The sequence below is a fragment of the Oncorhynchus mykiss genome, chromosome 14 (assembly GCF_013265735.2).
Source record: "Oncorhynchus mykiss isolate Arlee chromosome 14, USDA_OmykA_1.1, whole genome shotgun sequence".
Taxonomy (NCBI): domain Eukaryota; kingdom Metazoa; phylum Chordata; class Actinopteri; order Salmoniformes; family Salmonidae; genus Oncorhynchus; species Oncorhynchus mykiss.
In genome coordinates, this window is record NC_048578.1 from 38,834,510 (window position 1) to 38,847,311 (window position 12,802).

The 12,802-nt window shown below is 48.6% G+C and overlaps 1 protein-coding gene across 5 annotated transcripts in view; it reads right to left on the minus strand.

Annotated features, from left to right (window-relative positions):
- Nucleotides 1-12,802, minus strand: part of LOC110489233 (catenin alpha-1) — a 224,576-nt gene that overhangs the window by 90,420 nt on the left and 121,354 nt on the right. For all 5 annotated transcript variants that reach the window (XM_036943519.1, XM_036943518.1, XM_036943520.1 and 2 more), the window contains 2 exons: nt 7,345-7,425; nt 6,350-6,502 (listed from right to left, as the gene is read on the minus strand). In XM_036943519.1, coding sequence (XP_036799414.1) covers nt 6,350-6,502; nt 7,345-7,425 — 234 coding nt within the window. The remainder of the gene's footprint in view (nt 1-6,349; nt 6,503-7,344; nt 7,426-12,802) is intronic.

Below are 12,802 nucleotides of genomic sequence, written 5' to 3' on the forward strand. Positions count from 1 at the left end.
ATGACAGCCCTCTGGCCTGTTCCGGCTCCCTGTTCCACATGATAGCCCTCTGGCCTGCTCCGGCTCCCTGTCCCACATGATAGCCCTCTGGCCTGCTCCAGCTCCCTGTTCCACATGACAGCCCTCTGGCCTGCTCCGGCTCCCTGTCCCCTATGGCCCCCACTCAACCCGTCTGCACCATCCACAGAGTCAAATGGCTCGGTCATGGGCCATCCATAGGGACAAGTGAGAGGTCATTTTAAAATGTCAGTGCATGACACTCCGACACAGTTACAAAGTTCATTCACTGGGGGAACAGATTTCAAGTCAACTGATGACTGCTAATGTTGCTCAAAACATGACCATCATGCTATTAGAGAAAGTCGGATGGCGTTGTACACTGTACACAGATGATCATAAAACACTAGACATGTCTTATCCTTTGAGTGCAATGTGTTTCCTTTCTTCTTCTTTATGTTTTCAGATGTTTGTTACATCACTGTTGATGTCACTTCCTTCGGCAACGTAAACACATATATGTCTCCCATGCCAATAAAAACCCCTTAAGAATGGACTTGACAGGACGAGCGAGAACGCTTGAGAGATGGAGTGAGAGGAAGGGTCGATGAGAGAGGGAACACAAGAAAGGGAGGGGACGAGGGAGAGAAAGAGTGCAATACATTTATTTGACAAAAGCGGCCCCTTTTTGTATCAGTCTGACAACCACTGTGGCAGTCAGAACACAACACAGCAGGGGAGAAGTGCTTTCGTTCCCTCCCTGTGTTACGCTGTCTCGCTCTGTCAATAAGTAGTAGGTGGATGGAGATCCAACTGTTTAGACAATGAATCCCCGTCCCCAGAGGTATCACTTAACCTTGTCAGGCAGGGGGAGGTTTGGCTACTCTGGGCCAGGCTTAAAGTGGGCTCCACAGCTGTGACCAGCCATTCAGAGTCTTTGTCTTTCTGTCGGAAGGCTCAAAAATCACAACACCATGGCTAGGGCACAAATGGCACCCTATATAGTGCACTAGCCTCACAGGCACTGATCCAACGTAGTTCACTACATAGGGAATAGGGTGACATTTGGAACCACATCCGCCTTCTGCTCCGGCATCTTTCATAAAGCTCAAGTCGGTTGAATTAAAGCCGTCGCAGACGATGATTTCAGCCATCTCATGCTACGATTTTGCCGTCCCAGACTAAAATGTGTGTGTGGGGGGGACAAATTCTTAGGTTGTAAACGACTGTCGGACGTCTTGGGTCGTTCAGTGTGACAGGGTCTAGGTCTGACATTAAACTACCTCTACGTGCGGTTGTAGGTTCTGACAAAGTTGTAGCAGTGTCAGAAACGTTGAGCCGTTGTGGCGAGCCGATCCCGGAGACTGAACAATTGGAAAGACTGCACTGAGCATGCACACAATAACACGATTGGGAATAGTCAGATTAATACAATAGTTATATTTAAACATTTTATTAATCTTGTTCACATTCGCAGTCAATCTACCTGATGAAAAATAAACGTTCTAAAGCGACAATGTTATTTTGGGGAAGCCTATTTGTTTCGGAGTTTGGACAAAAGTTTGTATGAGGAAACTATTACTATTTCCACGATTGCATTCGTTCAGCTTTTCCTAACTCAGTTCACTCGCGCATAAGCATAGAGTGAGGCTTTAACTGTCGGTGCCGACACACGATCAGATCCAGTTTGGTGTTGAACTGCCGGTGCCGACGCACAATCAGATCCAGTTGGTGTTGAACAGCCGGTGCCGACACACGATCAGATCCAGTTGGTGTTGAACAGCCGGTGCCGACACACGATCAGATCCAGTTGGTGTTGAACAGCCGGTGCTGACACAGGATCAGATCCAGTTGGTGTTGAACAGCCGGTGCTGACACAGGATCAGATCCAGTTGGTGTTGAACTGCCGGTGCTGACACACGATCAGATCCAGTTGGTGTTGAACTGCCGGTGCTGACACACGATCAGATCCAGTTGGTGTTGAACTGCCGGTGCTGACACAGGATCAGATCCAGTTGGTGTTGAACTGCCGGTGCCGACACAGGATCAGATCCAGTTGGTGTTGAACAGCCGGTGCTGACACAGGATCAGATCCAGTTGGTGTTGAACAGCCGGTGCTGACACAGGATCAGATCCAGTTGGTGTTGAACTGCCGGTGCCGACACACGATCAGATCCAGTTGGTGTTGAACTGCCGGTGCCGACACACGATCAGATCCAGTTGGTGTTGAACAGCCGGTGCCGACACGCGATCAGATCCAGTTGGTGTTGAACTGCCGGTGCCGACACACGATCAGATCCAGTTGGTGTTGAACTGCCGGTGCCGACACACAATCAGATCCAGTTGGTGTTGAACAGCCGGTGCCGACACGCGATCAGATCCAGTTGGTGTTGAACAGCCGGTGCCGACAAGCGATCAGATCCAGTTGGTGTTGAACTGCCGGTGCTGACACAGGGTCAGATCCAGTTGGTGTTGAACAGCCGGTGCCGACACACGATCAGATCCAGTTGGTGTTGAACAGCCGGTGCTGACACAGGATCAGATCCAGTTGGTGTTGAACAGCCGGTGCCGACACACGATCAGATCCAGTTGGTGTTGAACAGCCGGTGCTGACACAGGATCAGATCCAGTTGGTGTTGAACAGCCGGTGCCGACACACGATCAGATCCAGTTGGTGTTGAACAGCCGGTGCTGACACAGGATCAGATCCAGTTGGTGTTGAACAGCCGGTGCCGACACACGATCAGATCCAGTTGGTGTTGAACAGCCGGTGCTGACACAGGATCAGATCCAGTTGGTGTTGAACAGCCGGTGCTGACACAGGATCAGATCCAGTTGGTGTTGAACAGCCGGTGCCGACACATGATCAGATCCAGTTGGTGTTGAACTGCCGGTGCTGACACAGGATCAGATCCAGTTGGTGTTGAACTGCCGGTGCTGACACACGATCAGATCCAGTTGGTGTTGAACAGCCGGTGCTGACACAGGATCAGATCCAGTTGGTGTTGAACAGCCGGTGCCGACAAGCGATCAGATCCAGTTGGTGTTGAACTGCCGGTGCTGACACAGGGTCAGATCCAGTTGGTGTTGAACAGCCGGTGCCGACACACGATCAGATCCAGTTGGTGTTGAACAGCCGGTGCTGACACAGGATCAGATCCAGTTGGTGTTGAACAGCCGGTGCCGACACACGATCAGATCCAGTTGGTGTTGAACAGCCGGTGCTGACACAGGATCAGATCCAGTTGGTGTTGAACAGCCGGTGCCGACACACGATCAGATCCAGTTGGTGTTGAACAGCCGGTGCTGACACAGGATCAGATCCAGTTGGTGTTGAACAGCCGGTGCCGACACACGATCAGATCCAGTTGGTGTTGAACAGCCGGTGCTGACACAGGATCAGATCCAGTTGGTGTTGAACAGCCGGTGCCGACACATGATCAGATCCAGTTGGTGTTGAACTGCCGGTGCTGACACAGGATCAGATCCAGTTGGTGTTGAACTGCCGGTGCTGACACAGGATCAGATCCAGTTGGTGTTGAACTGCCGGTGCCGACACAGGATCAGATCCAGTTGGTGTTGAACAGCCGGTGCTGACACACGATCAGATCCAGTTTGGTGTTGAACAGCCGGTGCTGACACACGATCAGATCCAGTTGGTGTTGAACAGCCGGTGCTGACACAGGATCAGATCCAGTTGGTGTTGAACAGCCGGTGCTGACACGCGATCAGATCCAGTTGGTGTTGAACAGCCGGTGCCGACACGCGATCAGATCCAGTTTGGTGTTGAACAGCCGGTGCTGACACAGGATCAGATCCAGTTGGTGTTGAACAGCCGGTGCCGACACACGATCAGATCCAGTTGGTGTTGAACAGCCGGTGCTGACATGCGATCAGATCCAGTTGGTGTTGAACAGCCGGTGCTGACACAGGATCAGATCCAGTTGGTGTTGAACAGCCGGTGCCGACACACGATCAGATCCAGTTGGTGTTGAACTGTCGGTGCCGACACACGATCAGATCCAGTTGGTGTTGAACAGCCGGTGCCGACAAGCGATCAGATACACCGTTGCAGCTGAAGTAACCTGCATCGGCTGCCGTAGCCCCGCAGGCCAATCGCAGAATGTGTCGACAGAACTGAAGCTAAATCGCACAATCTGGCCAGGTTGTTCAAAATTAAATTTAACATCGCACAGTGTAACCGATGTGCCAAGGCCTTGAGTCAGTGTTGGTTTAGACGGAGAGTTGGTGTCGAGTGTCTGTTTTGACAAACAGAATGAAGGACAACGCGCGCGTACTGCAGCTTCACACTGCACGGCTACCCAGGAATTTGCTGAGGCTGGGTGCTAGCTACTGGCCTAATTCCATTGTTCTGTTCTCAACATACACTTAGAATATAAAACATTGGGAGCACCTTATCAATATTGAGTTGAACCCCCCCCCCTTCAGTTGCCATCAGAACAGCCTCAATTTGTCAGGGCAAGGACTCCACAAGGTGTAGAAAGCATTCCACAGGGATGCTGGTTCATGTTAACTCCAATTCTTCCCACAGTTGTGTCATGTTGGCTGGATGTCCTTTGGGTGGTGGACCATTAATACACACAGGAAAACTGTTGAGAGGGTGAAAATCCCAGGAGCGCTGTCAGTTCACACAAACCGGTGTGCCTGGCACCTACTGCCATACCCCGTTCAAAGGCACTTCAATATTTAGTCTCTCCTATTCACCTTCTGAATGGCACACATACACAATCCATGTCCCAATTGTCTCAAGGGTTAAAATTCCTTCGTTAAAAAAAACTCTTACGGATCCACCCTTTTTTTCCCCCAATGTTCACCTAAAATGACCCAAATCTAACTGTCTGTAGCTCAAGGATATGCATATTCTTGATACCATTTGAAAGGAGACACTTTGAAGTTTGTGGAAATGTGAAAATAATCCTGGAGAATATAAACACATTAGATTTGGTAAAAGATCACTTAAAAAAATATATATATATATTTATTTTTTTGTACCATCTTTGAAATGCAAGAGAAAGACCATAATGTATTATTCCAGACCAGGCACAATATATATTTTGGCCACTAGATGGCAGCAGTGTATGTGCAAAGTTTTAGGCTACTCCAATGAACCATTGCATTTTTGTTGAAAAAATTTGTCAAGACTGGCCAAATGTGTCTAATTGGTCTATTAATAACTTTTAATGTTCAAAACTGTGCACTCTCCTCAAACAATAGCATGGTATTATTTCCCTGTAATAGCTACTGTAACTTGGACAAGAACTTACGCTTTCTGCCCATATCAGATATGTCTATGTCCTGGGAAATGTTCTTGTTACTTACAACCTCATGCTAATCACGTTAGTGCACATTAGCTCAACCGTCCCGTGGATGGGACACCGATCTGTAGAGATCCTTACGAGGATTTATTGAACTGTCTCCTCCCCTTCATCGACACTGATTGAAGTGGATTTAACAAATGACATCAATATGGGATCATAACTTTCACCTGGTCAGTGTATGTCATGGAAAGAGCAGGTGTTCTTAATGTTTTGTAAAGTCACTGTGTTGTATCGTCAGTGTAAAACACATGAAGGAGTTTGTAAAATAAATGTTTCAAGATCGATGAGAAATTAAGGTCAGTTTTGTGGTTTCCTAAAAATGTGATGAGGTTGGGATTTGGAGGGCAAGTCGATACTAGTTCCTTATAAAACCAGACGTGTCACCCAATGAGCATGTTTGGGATGCTCTGGATAGACGTGTCACCCAATGAGCATGTTTGGGATGCTCTGGATAGACGTGTCACCCAATGAGCATGTTTGGGATGCTCTGGATAGACGTGTCACCCCAATGAGCATGTTTGGGATGCTCTGGATAGACGTGTCACCCAATGAGCATGTTTGGGATGCTCTGAATAGACGTGTCACCCATTAAGCATGTTTGGGATGCTCTGGATCGACGTGTATGTCACTGTGTGCCAGTTCCCGTCAATATCCAGCAACTTGGCACAGCCATTGAAGAGGAGTGGGACAACATTCCACAGGCCACAATCAACAGCCTGATCAACTCTACATGACGGAGATGTGAGGCAAATTGTGGTCACACCAGACACGGACTGGTTTTCTGATTATTATTGTTTTTATTTTTTTTTAAGGTATATGTGGGCAACAGAATCATATCTGTATTCCCAGTAAAATCTTTGGAATTGTAAGATGTTGAGATGTATTTTTGTCCCGTGTAGACGTCCCCACCCCCCCGGTCCAGCTCTAACACCTGACATCTCCTAAAGACATCACCCTACAGTAACGGAATAAGAAAACTCCAAGAGATGTGTGTGTAACTTTAGGTAACGTACCTCGATGAGCTTGTTGGCGTGCTCGCGGAACACCTGGGCGTATTCCTTCACCTCCTTCTCGTTCCCGTTCTTCGCCGCTTCGATCAGAACCAGCAGGGGAACGTTGGTCTCCAGGAACGAGTCAGAGACGTGATCCATGACCGCCTTACGCAGCTACACAGAGAGAAGGAGAACGAACGAGAGAGGAGTCAAAAGGCTGAACGGTTGTTTTAGCTTTACTAGAGAAAAACAAAAGCCTCTGGCAGAGAAACTAAATATTTTGTAAAACCAACCTGTCTGTGAAGGTCTCTGGAGAAGGAATGGGACTGGGAGAACAGGGGGAGGAAGAGAACAGAGGGAGGATAGAGGACAGAGGGAGGAAGAGAACAGAGGGAGGAAGAGAACAGGGGGAGGAAGAGAACAGGGGGGGGAAGAGAACAGGGGGAGGAAGAGGAAGGAAACCTGTCTGAAAGGAGGAATGGGAGAATAGAGAGGGAAATTGAGGGAGGGAGAATAGAGAGGGAGATTGAGGGAGGAGAATAGAGAGGGAAATTGAGGGGGGGAGAATAGAGAGGGAGATTGAGGGAGGGAGAATAGAGAGGGAGATTGAGGGAGGGAGAATAGAGAGGGAGATTGAGGGAGGGAGAATAGAGAGGGAGATTGAGGGAGGGAGAATAGAGAGGGAGATTGAGGGAGGGAGAATAGAGAGGGAGATTGAGGGAGGGAGAATAGAGAGGGAGATTGAGGGAGGAGAATAGAGAGGGAGATTGAGGGAGGGAGAATAGAGAGGGAGATTGAGGGAGGGAGAATAGAGAGGGAGATTGAGGGAGGAGAATAGAGAGGGAGATTGAGGGAGGAGAAGAGGGGGATTAGCACCAACCTGTCTGTGGAGATAAGGACAAAGAATGGGAGGATGCAGAGAAAGAAGGAATGAGAGGACGGGGGGAGACAAATAAACCTGGGGAGGTCTCTGGAGAAGGAATGGGAGAATGGAGGGAGGAAGAAGAGGGACCAACCTGTCTGCGAAGGTCCCTAGTCTTCTTGGTCATCCTGTCGATGGCAGTGTTCAGAGCATCACTCTTGTCCTTCTTGCCAGCCTGGAGGAGAGAGAGCGAGAGAAGGTTAGAGGTGTAATGACTATTTACACAGACGAAGACAGAGCGAAAGAGAGACAGCGAGGTGGCTGAAAGTCACTGAGGGATGAATCGCAGACCTACAAGACAATAATTTACAGAGATACGCGAGACGAACCAGAGATGCTTTGGACAACTACTGTAGGTTTGAAACCATTAGAACAGAAGTAAAAACAAACATTTCACAGATATCATTAGTCAGAGCGAGAACAGTACAGATCTCAGATCAGAGATGGTATTAGTCAGAGAGAGAACAGTACAGATCTCAGATCAGAGATGGTATTAGTCAGAGAGAGAACAGTACGGATCTCAGATCATAGATAGTATTAGTCAGGGAGAGAACAGTACGGATATTAGTCAGGGAGAGAACAGTACGGATCTCAGAGATAGTATTAGTCAGAGAGAACAGTACAGATCTCAGATCAGAGATAATATTAGTCAGAGAGAGAACAGTACAGATCTCAGATCAGAGATAATATTAGTCAGAGAGAGAACAGTACGGATCTCAGATCAGAGATAATATTAGTCAGAGAGAGAGAACAGTACAGATCTTTCTCCTGCCCGAGTTTCCCCTGAGGATGGATTTGGGTATATCACTTCATCAAGCAGTTAATGAGTCCCTTGGTCTGTGGAGGTATATCGAATACCTGGAAATAAAATGTCCTAATGATCACAGCAGCTTCTTCATATTGATTATTCCTCCCCCTTGCGCCGCGCCACGCCTAGATGTTGAATGGGTTTTAATTGGCCAACCAATCACCTTGCTCCGAAGTGATTTCCCTGTTCTGTTCTTCCTAAGGGTGTTTGGAGGTTCAGATCAGGAAGCGCTAACACGGCCCAGGAGGAACTCCTGGGACGAGCAGTCATTCCAACAGAGACCAAAATAATTTCTCTCTTGTTCTACCTTTCTAACAGTGAATTAGTCCCCCCCCCCTTTCTAACACCGAATGAGTCCCCCCCTTTCTAACACCGAATTAGTTCCCCCCCTTTCTAACACCGAATTAGTTCCCCCCCTTTCTAACACCGAATGAGTCCCCCCCCTTTCTAACACCGAATGAGTCCCCCCCTTTCTAACACCGAATTAGTTCCCCCCCCTTTCTAACACTGAATGAGTTCCTCCCTTTCTAACACCGAATTAGTTCCCCCCCTTTCTAACACCGAATGAGTTCCCCCCTTTTCTAACACCGAATGAGTTCCCCCCTATCTAACACCGAATTAGTTCCCCCCTATCTAACACCGAATTAGTTCCCCCCCTTTCTAACACCGAATTAGTCGTCTCAAAAGGACAATGATACATCCCAAATGGCACCCTATTCCTATTGTAGCGCACTACTTTTGACCAGGGCCTATAAAAGGGTAGCGGTGCAGTAAATAAGGAAAGGCCATTTGGGATGCAGAGGCAGAGTACCTCGGTCAAAGAGGATGACGATGACATCACAACCAACCAGCTAAATGACAGCACAACCAACCAGCTAAATGACATCACAACCAACCACCTAGATGACAGCACAACCAACCAGCTAGATGACAGCACAACCAACCAGCTAGATGACAGCACAACCAACCAGCTAGATGACATCACAACCAACCAGCTAGATGACATCACAACCAACCAGCTAGATGACATCACAACCAACCAGCTAGATGACATCACAACCAACCAGCTAGATGACATCACAACCAAAGCAACACGCTCTTCTCCGTAGCCGACGTGAGTCTGACCTTTAAAACAGGTCAACATTCACTACCAGGACATGTACTCAGCGCATGTGTTCACTGACATTTTTCAACCTCTCCCCGCGAGTCTGTAATTCCTGCATGTTTCAAGCAGACCGCCATAGCCCCTTGCGCCCAAGAACGCCATGCCTAAATGATTACCGCCCCCGCAGCGCTTGCTTTGAAAGGCTGGTCATGGCGCACATCAACACCATCATCCCAGAAACCCCTAGACCCACCACAATTTGCATACCGCCCCAACAGAACATCAGATGATGCTATCTCTATTCCACATTGCCCTTTCCCACCTGGACAATAGGAACACTTACGTGAGAATGCTGTTCATTGACTACAGCTCAGCGTTCAACACCATAGTTTCCTCAAAGCCCATCACTAAGCTAAGGACCCTGGGAGTAAACACCTCCCACTGCAACTGGATCCTGGACTTCCTGACGGGCCGCCCCCCAGGTGGTGAGGGTAGGTAACAACACATCTGCCACGCTGATCCTCAACATGGGGGGCCCCTCAGGGGTGCGTGCTCAGACCCCTCCTGTACTCTGTTCAAGCACGACTACAACACCATCATTACGTTTTCTGACGACAGTGGTAGGCCTGATCACTGACAGCCTATAGGGAGGAGGTCAGAGACTTGGAAATGTGGTACCAAGACAACAAACGCTCCCTCAATGTGAGCAAAACAAAAGGAGCTGATCGTGGACTACAGGAAAAGGCGGGCCGAATTTTTACGATAAGGTCTACCTACACACCTGTTGTATTCGGTGCATGTGACCAATACAATACAATTTGATTGGGTTGAATTTGAAAAGGAGAAATGACCTCAACGTGTCGTGTAATTAGAACGAGTAAAAGCAGCCGGAACGGGAACCCATAGGGGCTCTGGTCAAACCAAGTGCACTACGTAGGGAATAGGCTGCCATTTGGGACACATCCCCAGAGAGAGAGGGAGGGATCAAGTCCTCATTAAAAGATAGTCGTAGTACTGGACAGCAGCTTGTTAATAATACAACTCAAAATATACTGAGTGTGAGGAACTGAACTGGAGCTGGCTGGCTCGTCAACAGCATCCAATCACAACCAAGATAAGCAGACCGTTCCAATGCTATGCTAACAATTAAGACGTTAGCAAACAGGCTAGACAGCCAAATGTTATGCTAACAATTAAGACGTTAGCAAACAGGCTAGACAGCCAAATGTTATGCTAACAATTAAGACGTTAGCAAACAGGCTAGACAGCCAAATGTTATGCTAACAATTAAGACGTTAGCAAACAGGCTAGACAGCCAAATGTTATGCTAACAATTAAGACGTTAGCAAACAAGCCAGACAGCCAAATGTTATGCTAACAACTAAATCTAGCTAGCTGGCTGGCGGGATAGAGGGGAATGGGGGTGAGTGTGAGGAACTGAACTGGAGCTGGCTGGCTCGTCAACAGCATCCAATCACAACCAAGATAAGCAGACCGTTCCAATGCTATGCTAACAATTAAGACGTTAGCAAACAGGCTAGACAGCCAAATGTTATGCTAACAATTAAGACGTTAGCAAACAGGCTAGACAGCCAAATGTTATGCTAACAATTAAGACGTTAGCAAACAGGCTAGACAGCCAAATGTTATGCTAACAATTAAGACGTTAGCAAACAGGCTAGACAGCCAAATGTTATGCTAACAATTAAGACGTTAGCAAACAAGCCAGACGGCCAAATGTTATGCTAACAACTAAATCTAGCTGGCTGGCGGGATAGAGGGGAATGGGGGTGGGCCGGCTGGCTGGCCGGTGGGATAGAGGGGCCGGCTGGCTGGCCGGTGGGATAGAGGGGGATTGGCTGGCCGGTGGGAGAGAGAGGGATGGGGTAGGCTGGCTGGGAACCACTCACTATAGTCAAAACAAATCCAGTTGAAGTATCACACACACAAGGTAAAACACCATTGAGCTAACAGGTTGGCATCTAGAACACTGGAGAGGAGACCCATGTTAAGAGAACCTCCCCCACAGAGGAGAGGCAGAGGAGGGATGGATGGGGAGGGAGGAGAGGAGAAGGGATGGGAGGGAGGAGAGGAGAAGGGATGGATGATGGGGATGGGAGGGAGGAGAGGAGAAGGGATGGGAGGGAGGAGAAGAGAAGGGATGGGAGGGAGGAGAAGAGAAGGGATGGGAGGGAGGAGAAGAGAAGGGATGGGAGGGAGGAGAAGAGAAGGGATGGGAGGGAGGAGAAGGGATGGGAGGAGAGGAGAAGGGATGGGAGGAGAGGAGAAGGGATGGGAGGGAGGAGAGGAGAAGGGATGGAACAGCATCTCAACTATACCTCCCCCAGTAAGAAAAGAGATGAAAAGAGATGGGGGGAGAAGGGAGAGGGCAGGGGAGCCACAGGTGAATAAAAACATGTTTGCTGATCTTTTTCTATTGTCTAATCCCCCGGGTGGTCCAGTCTGAACACACCATTACATCTAACATTACAGAGAGAGAGAAAGAGAGAGAGGGGGGAGGGAGAAAGAGAGAGAGGGGGGGAGGGAGAAAGAGAGAGAGGAGGGAGAAAGAGAGAGAGGGGGGGAGGGAGAAAGAGAGACAGGGGGGGAGGGGGGGGGGGGAAAGAGGGAGGCAGAGAGACAGAGAGAGAGAGAGAGAGAGACAGAGAGAGAGAGAGAGAGAGACAGAGAGAGAGAGAGAGAGAGACAGAGAGAGAGAGAGAGAGAGACAGAGAGAGAGACAGAGAGAGAGAGAGGCAGAGAGAGAGAGAGGCAGAGAGAGAGAGAGGCAGAGAGAGAGAGAGAGAGAAAGAGAGAGAGAGAAAGAGAGAGAAAGAGAGAGAAAGAGAGAGAAAGAGAGAGAAAGAGAGAGAAAGAGAGAGAAAGAGAGAAAGAGAGAAAGAGAGAAAGAGAGAAAGAGAGAAAGAGAGAAAGAGAGAAAGAGAGAAAGAGAGAAAGAGAGAAAGAGAGAAAGAGAGAAAGAGAGAAAGAGAGAAAGAGAGAAAGAGAGAAAGAGAGAGAGAGAGAGAGAGAGAGAGAGAGAGAGAGAGAGAGAGAGAGAGAGAGAGAGAGAGAGAGAGAGAGAGAGAGAGAGAGAGAGAGAGAGAGAGAGAAAGAGAAAGAGAGAAAGAGAGAGAGAGAGAGAGAGAGAGAGAGAGAGAGAGAGAGAGAGAGAGAGAGAGAGAGAGAGAGAGAGAGAGAGAGAGAGAGAGAGAGAGAGAGAGAGAGAGAGAGAGAGGCAGAGAGAGGCAGAGAGAGAAAGAGTGATGGGGGAGAGAGAAAGAGTGAGGGGGGAGGGAGCGAGAAAGAGAGAGCGAGACAACAGGTCTCTGGTAACGTGGATCCCTCCTTCCAAAGTGCTGAATGGAGCCAGGACCTCCCCTTTTCAAAGCAAGCCACAAATCAAAATCCACTTCTCAGCCCAACACCAAAAACTACAGGTGGCGGGAATTCGGCCCCTGTCCGTTCCAAACCGTTCTAATTGAAGCACAGAGCGGCTGCCCATACGTCAGCAAGCCTTCCTCTAAATGAAAGCAGTGCCCTCTGGGTAGATGAGGATGATGTATTACACCTCTCCAGACTACAGCATACCCACCTCCTGCTCAGTTCAACCAAGGGAGCCTTGTACCATACTTCTAC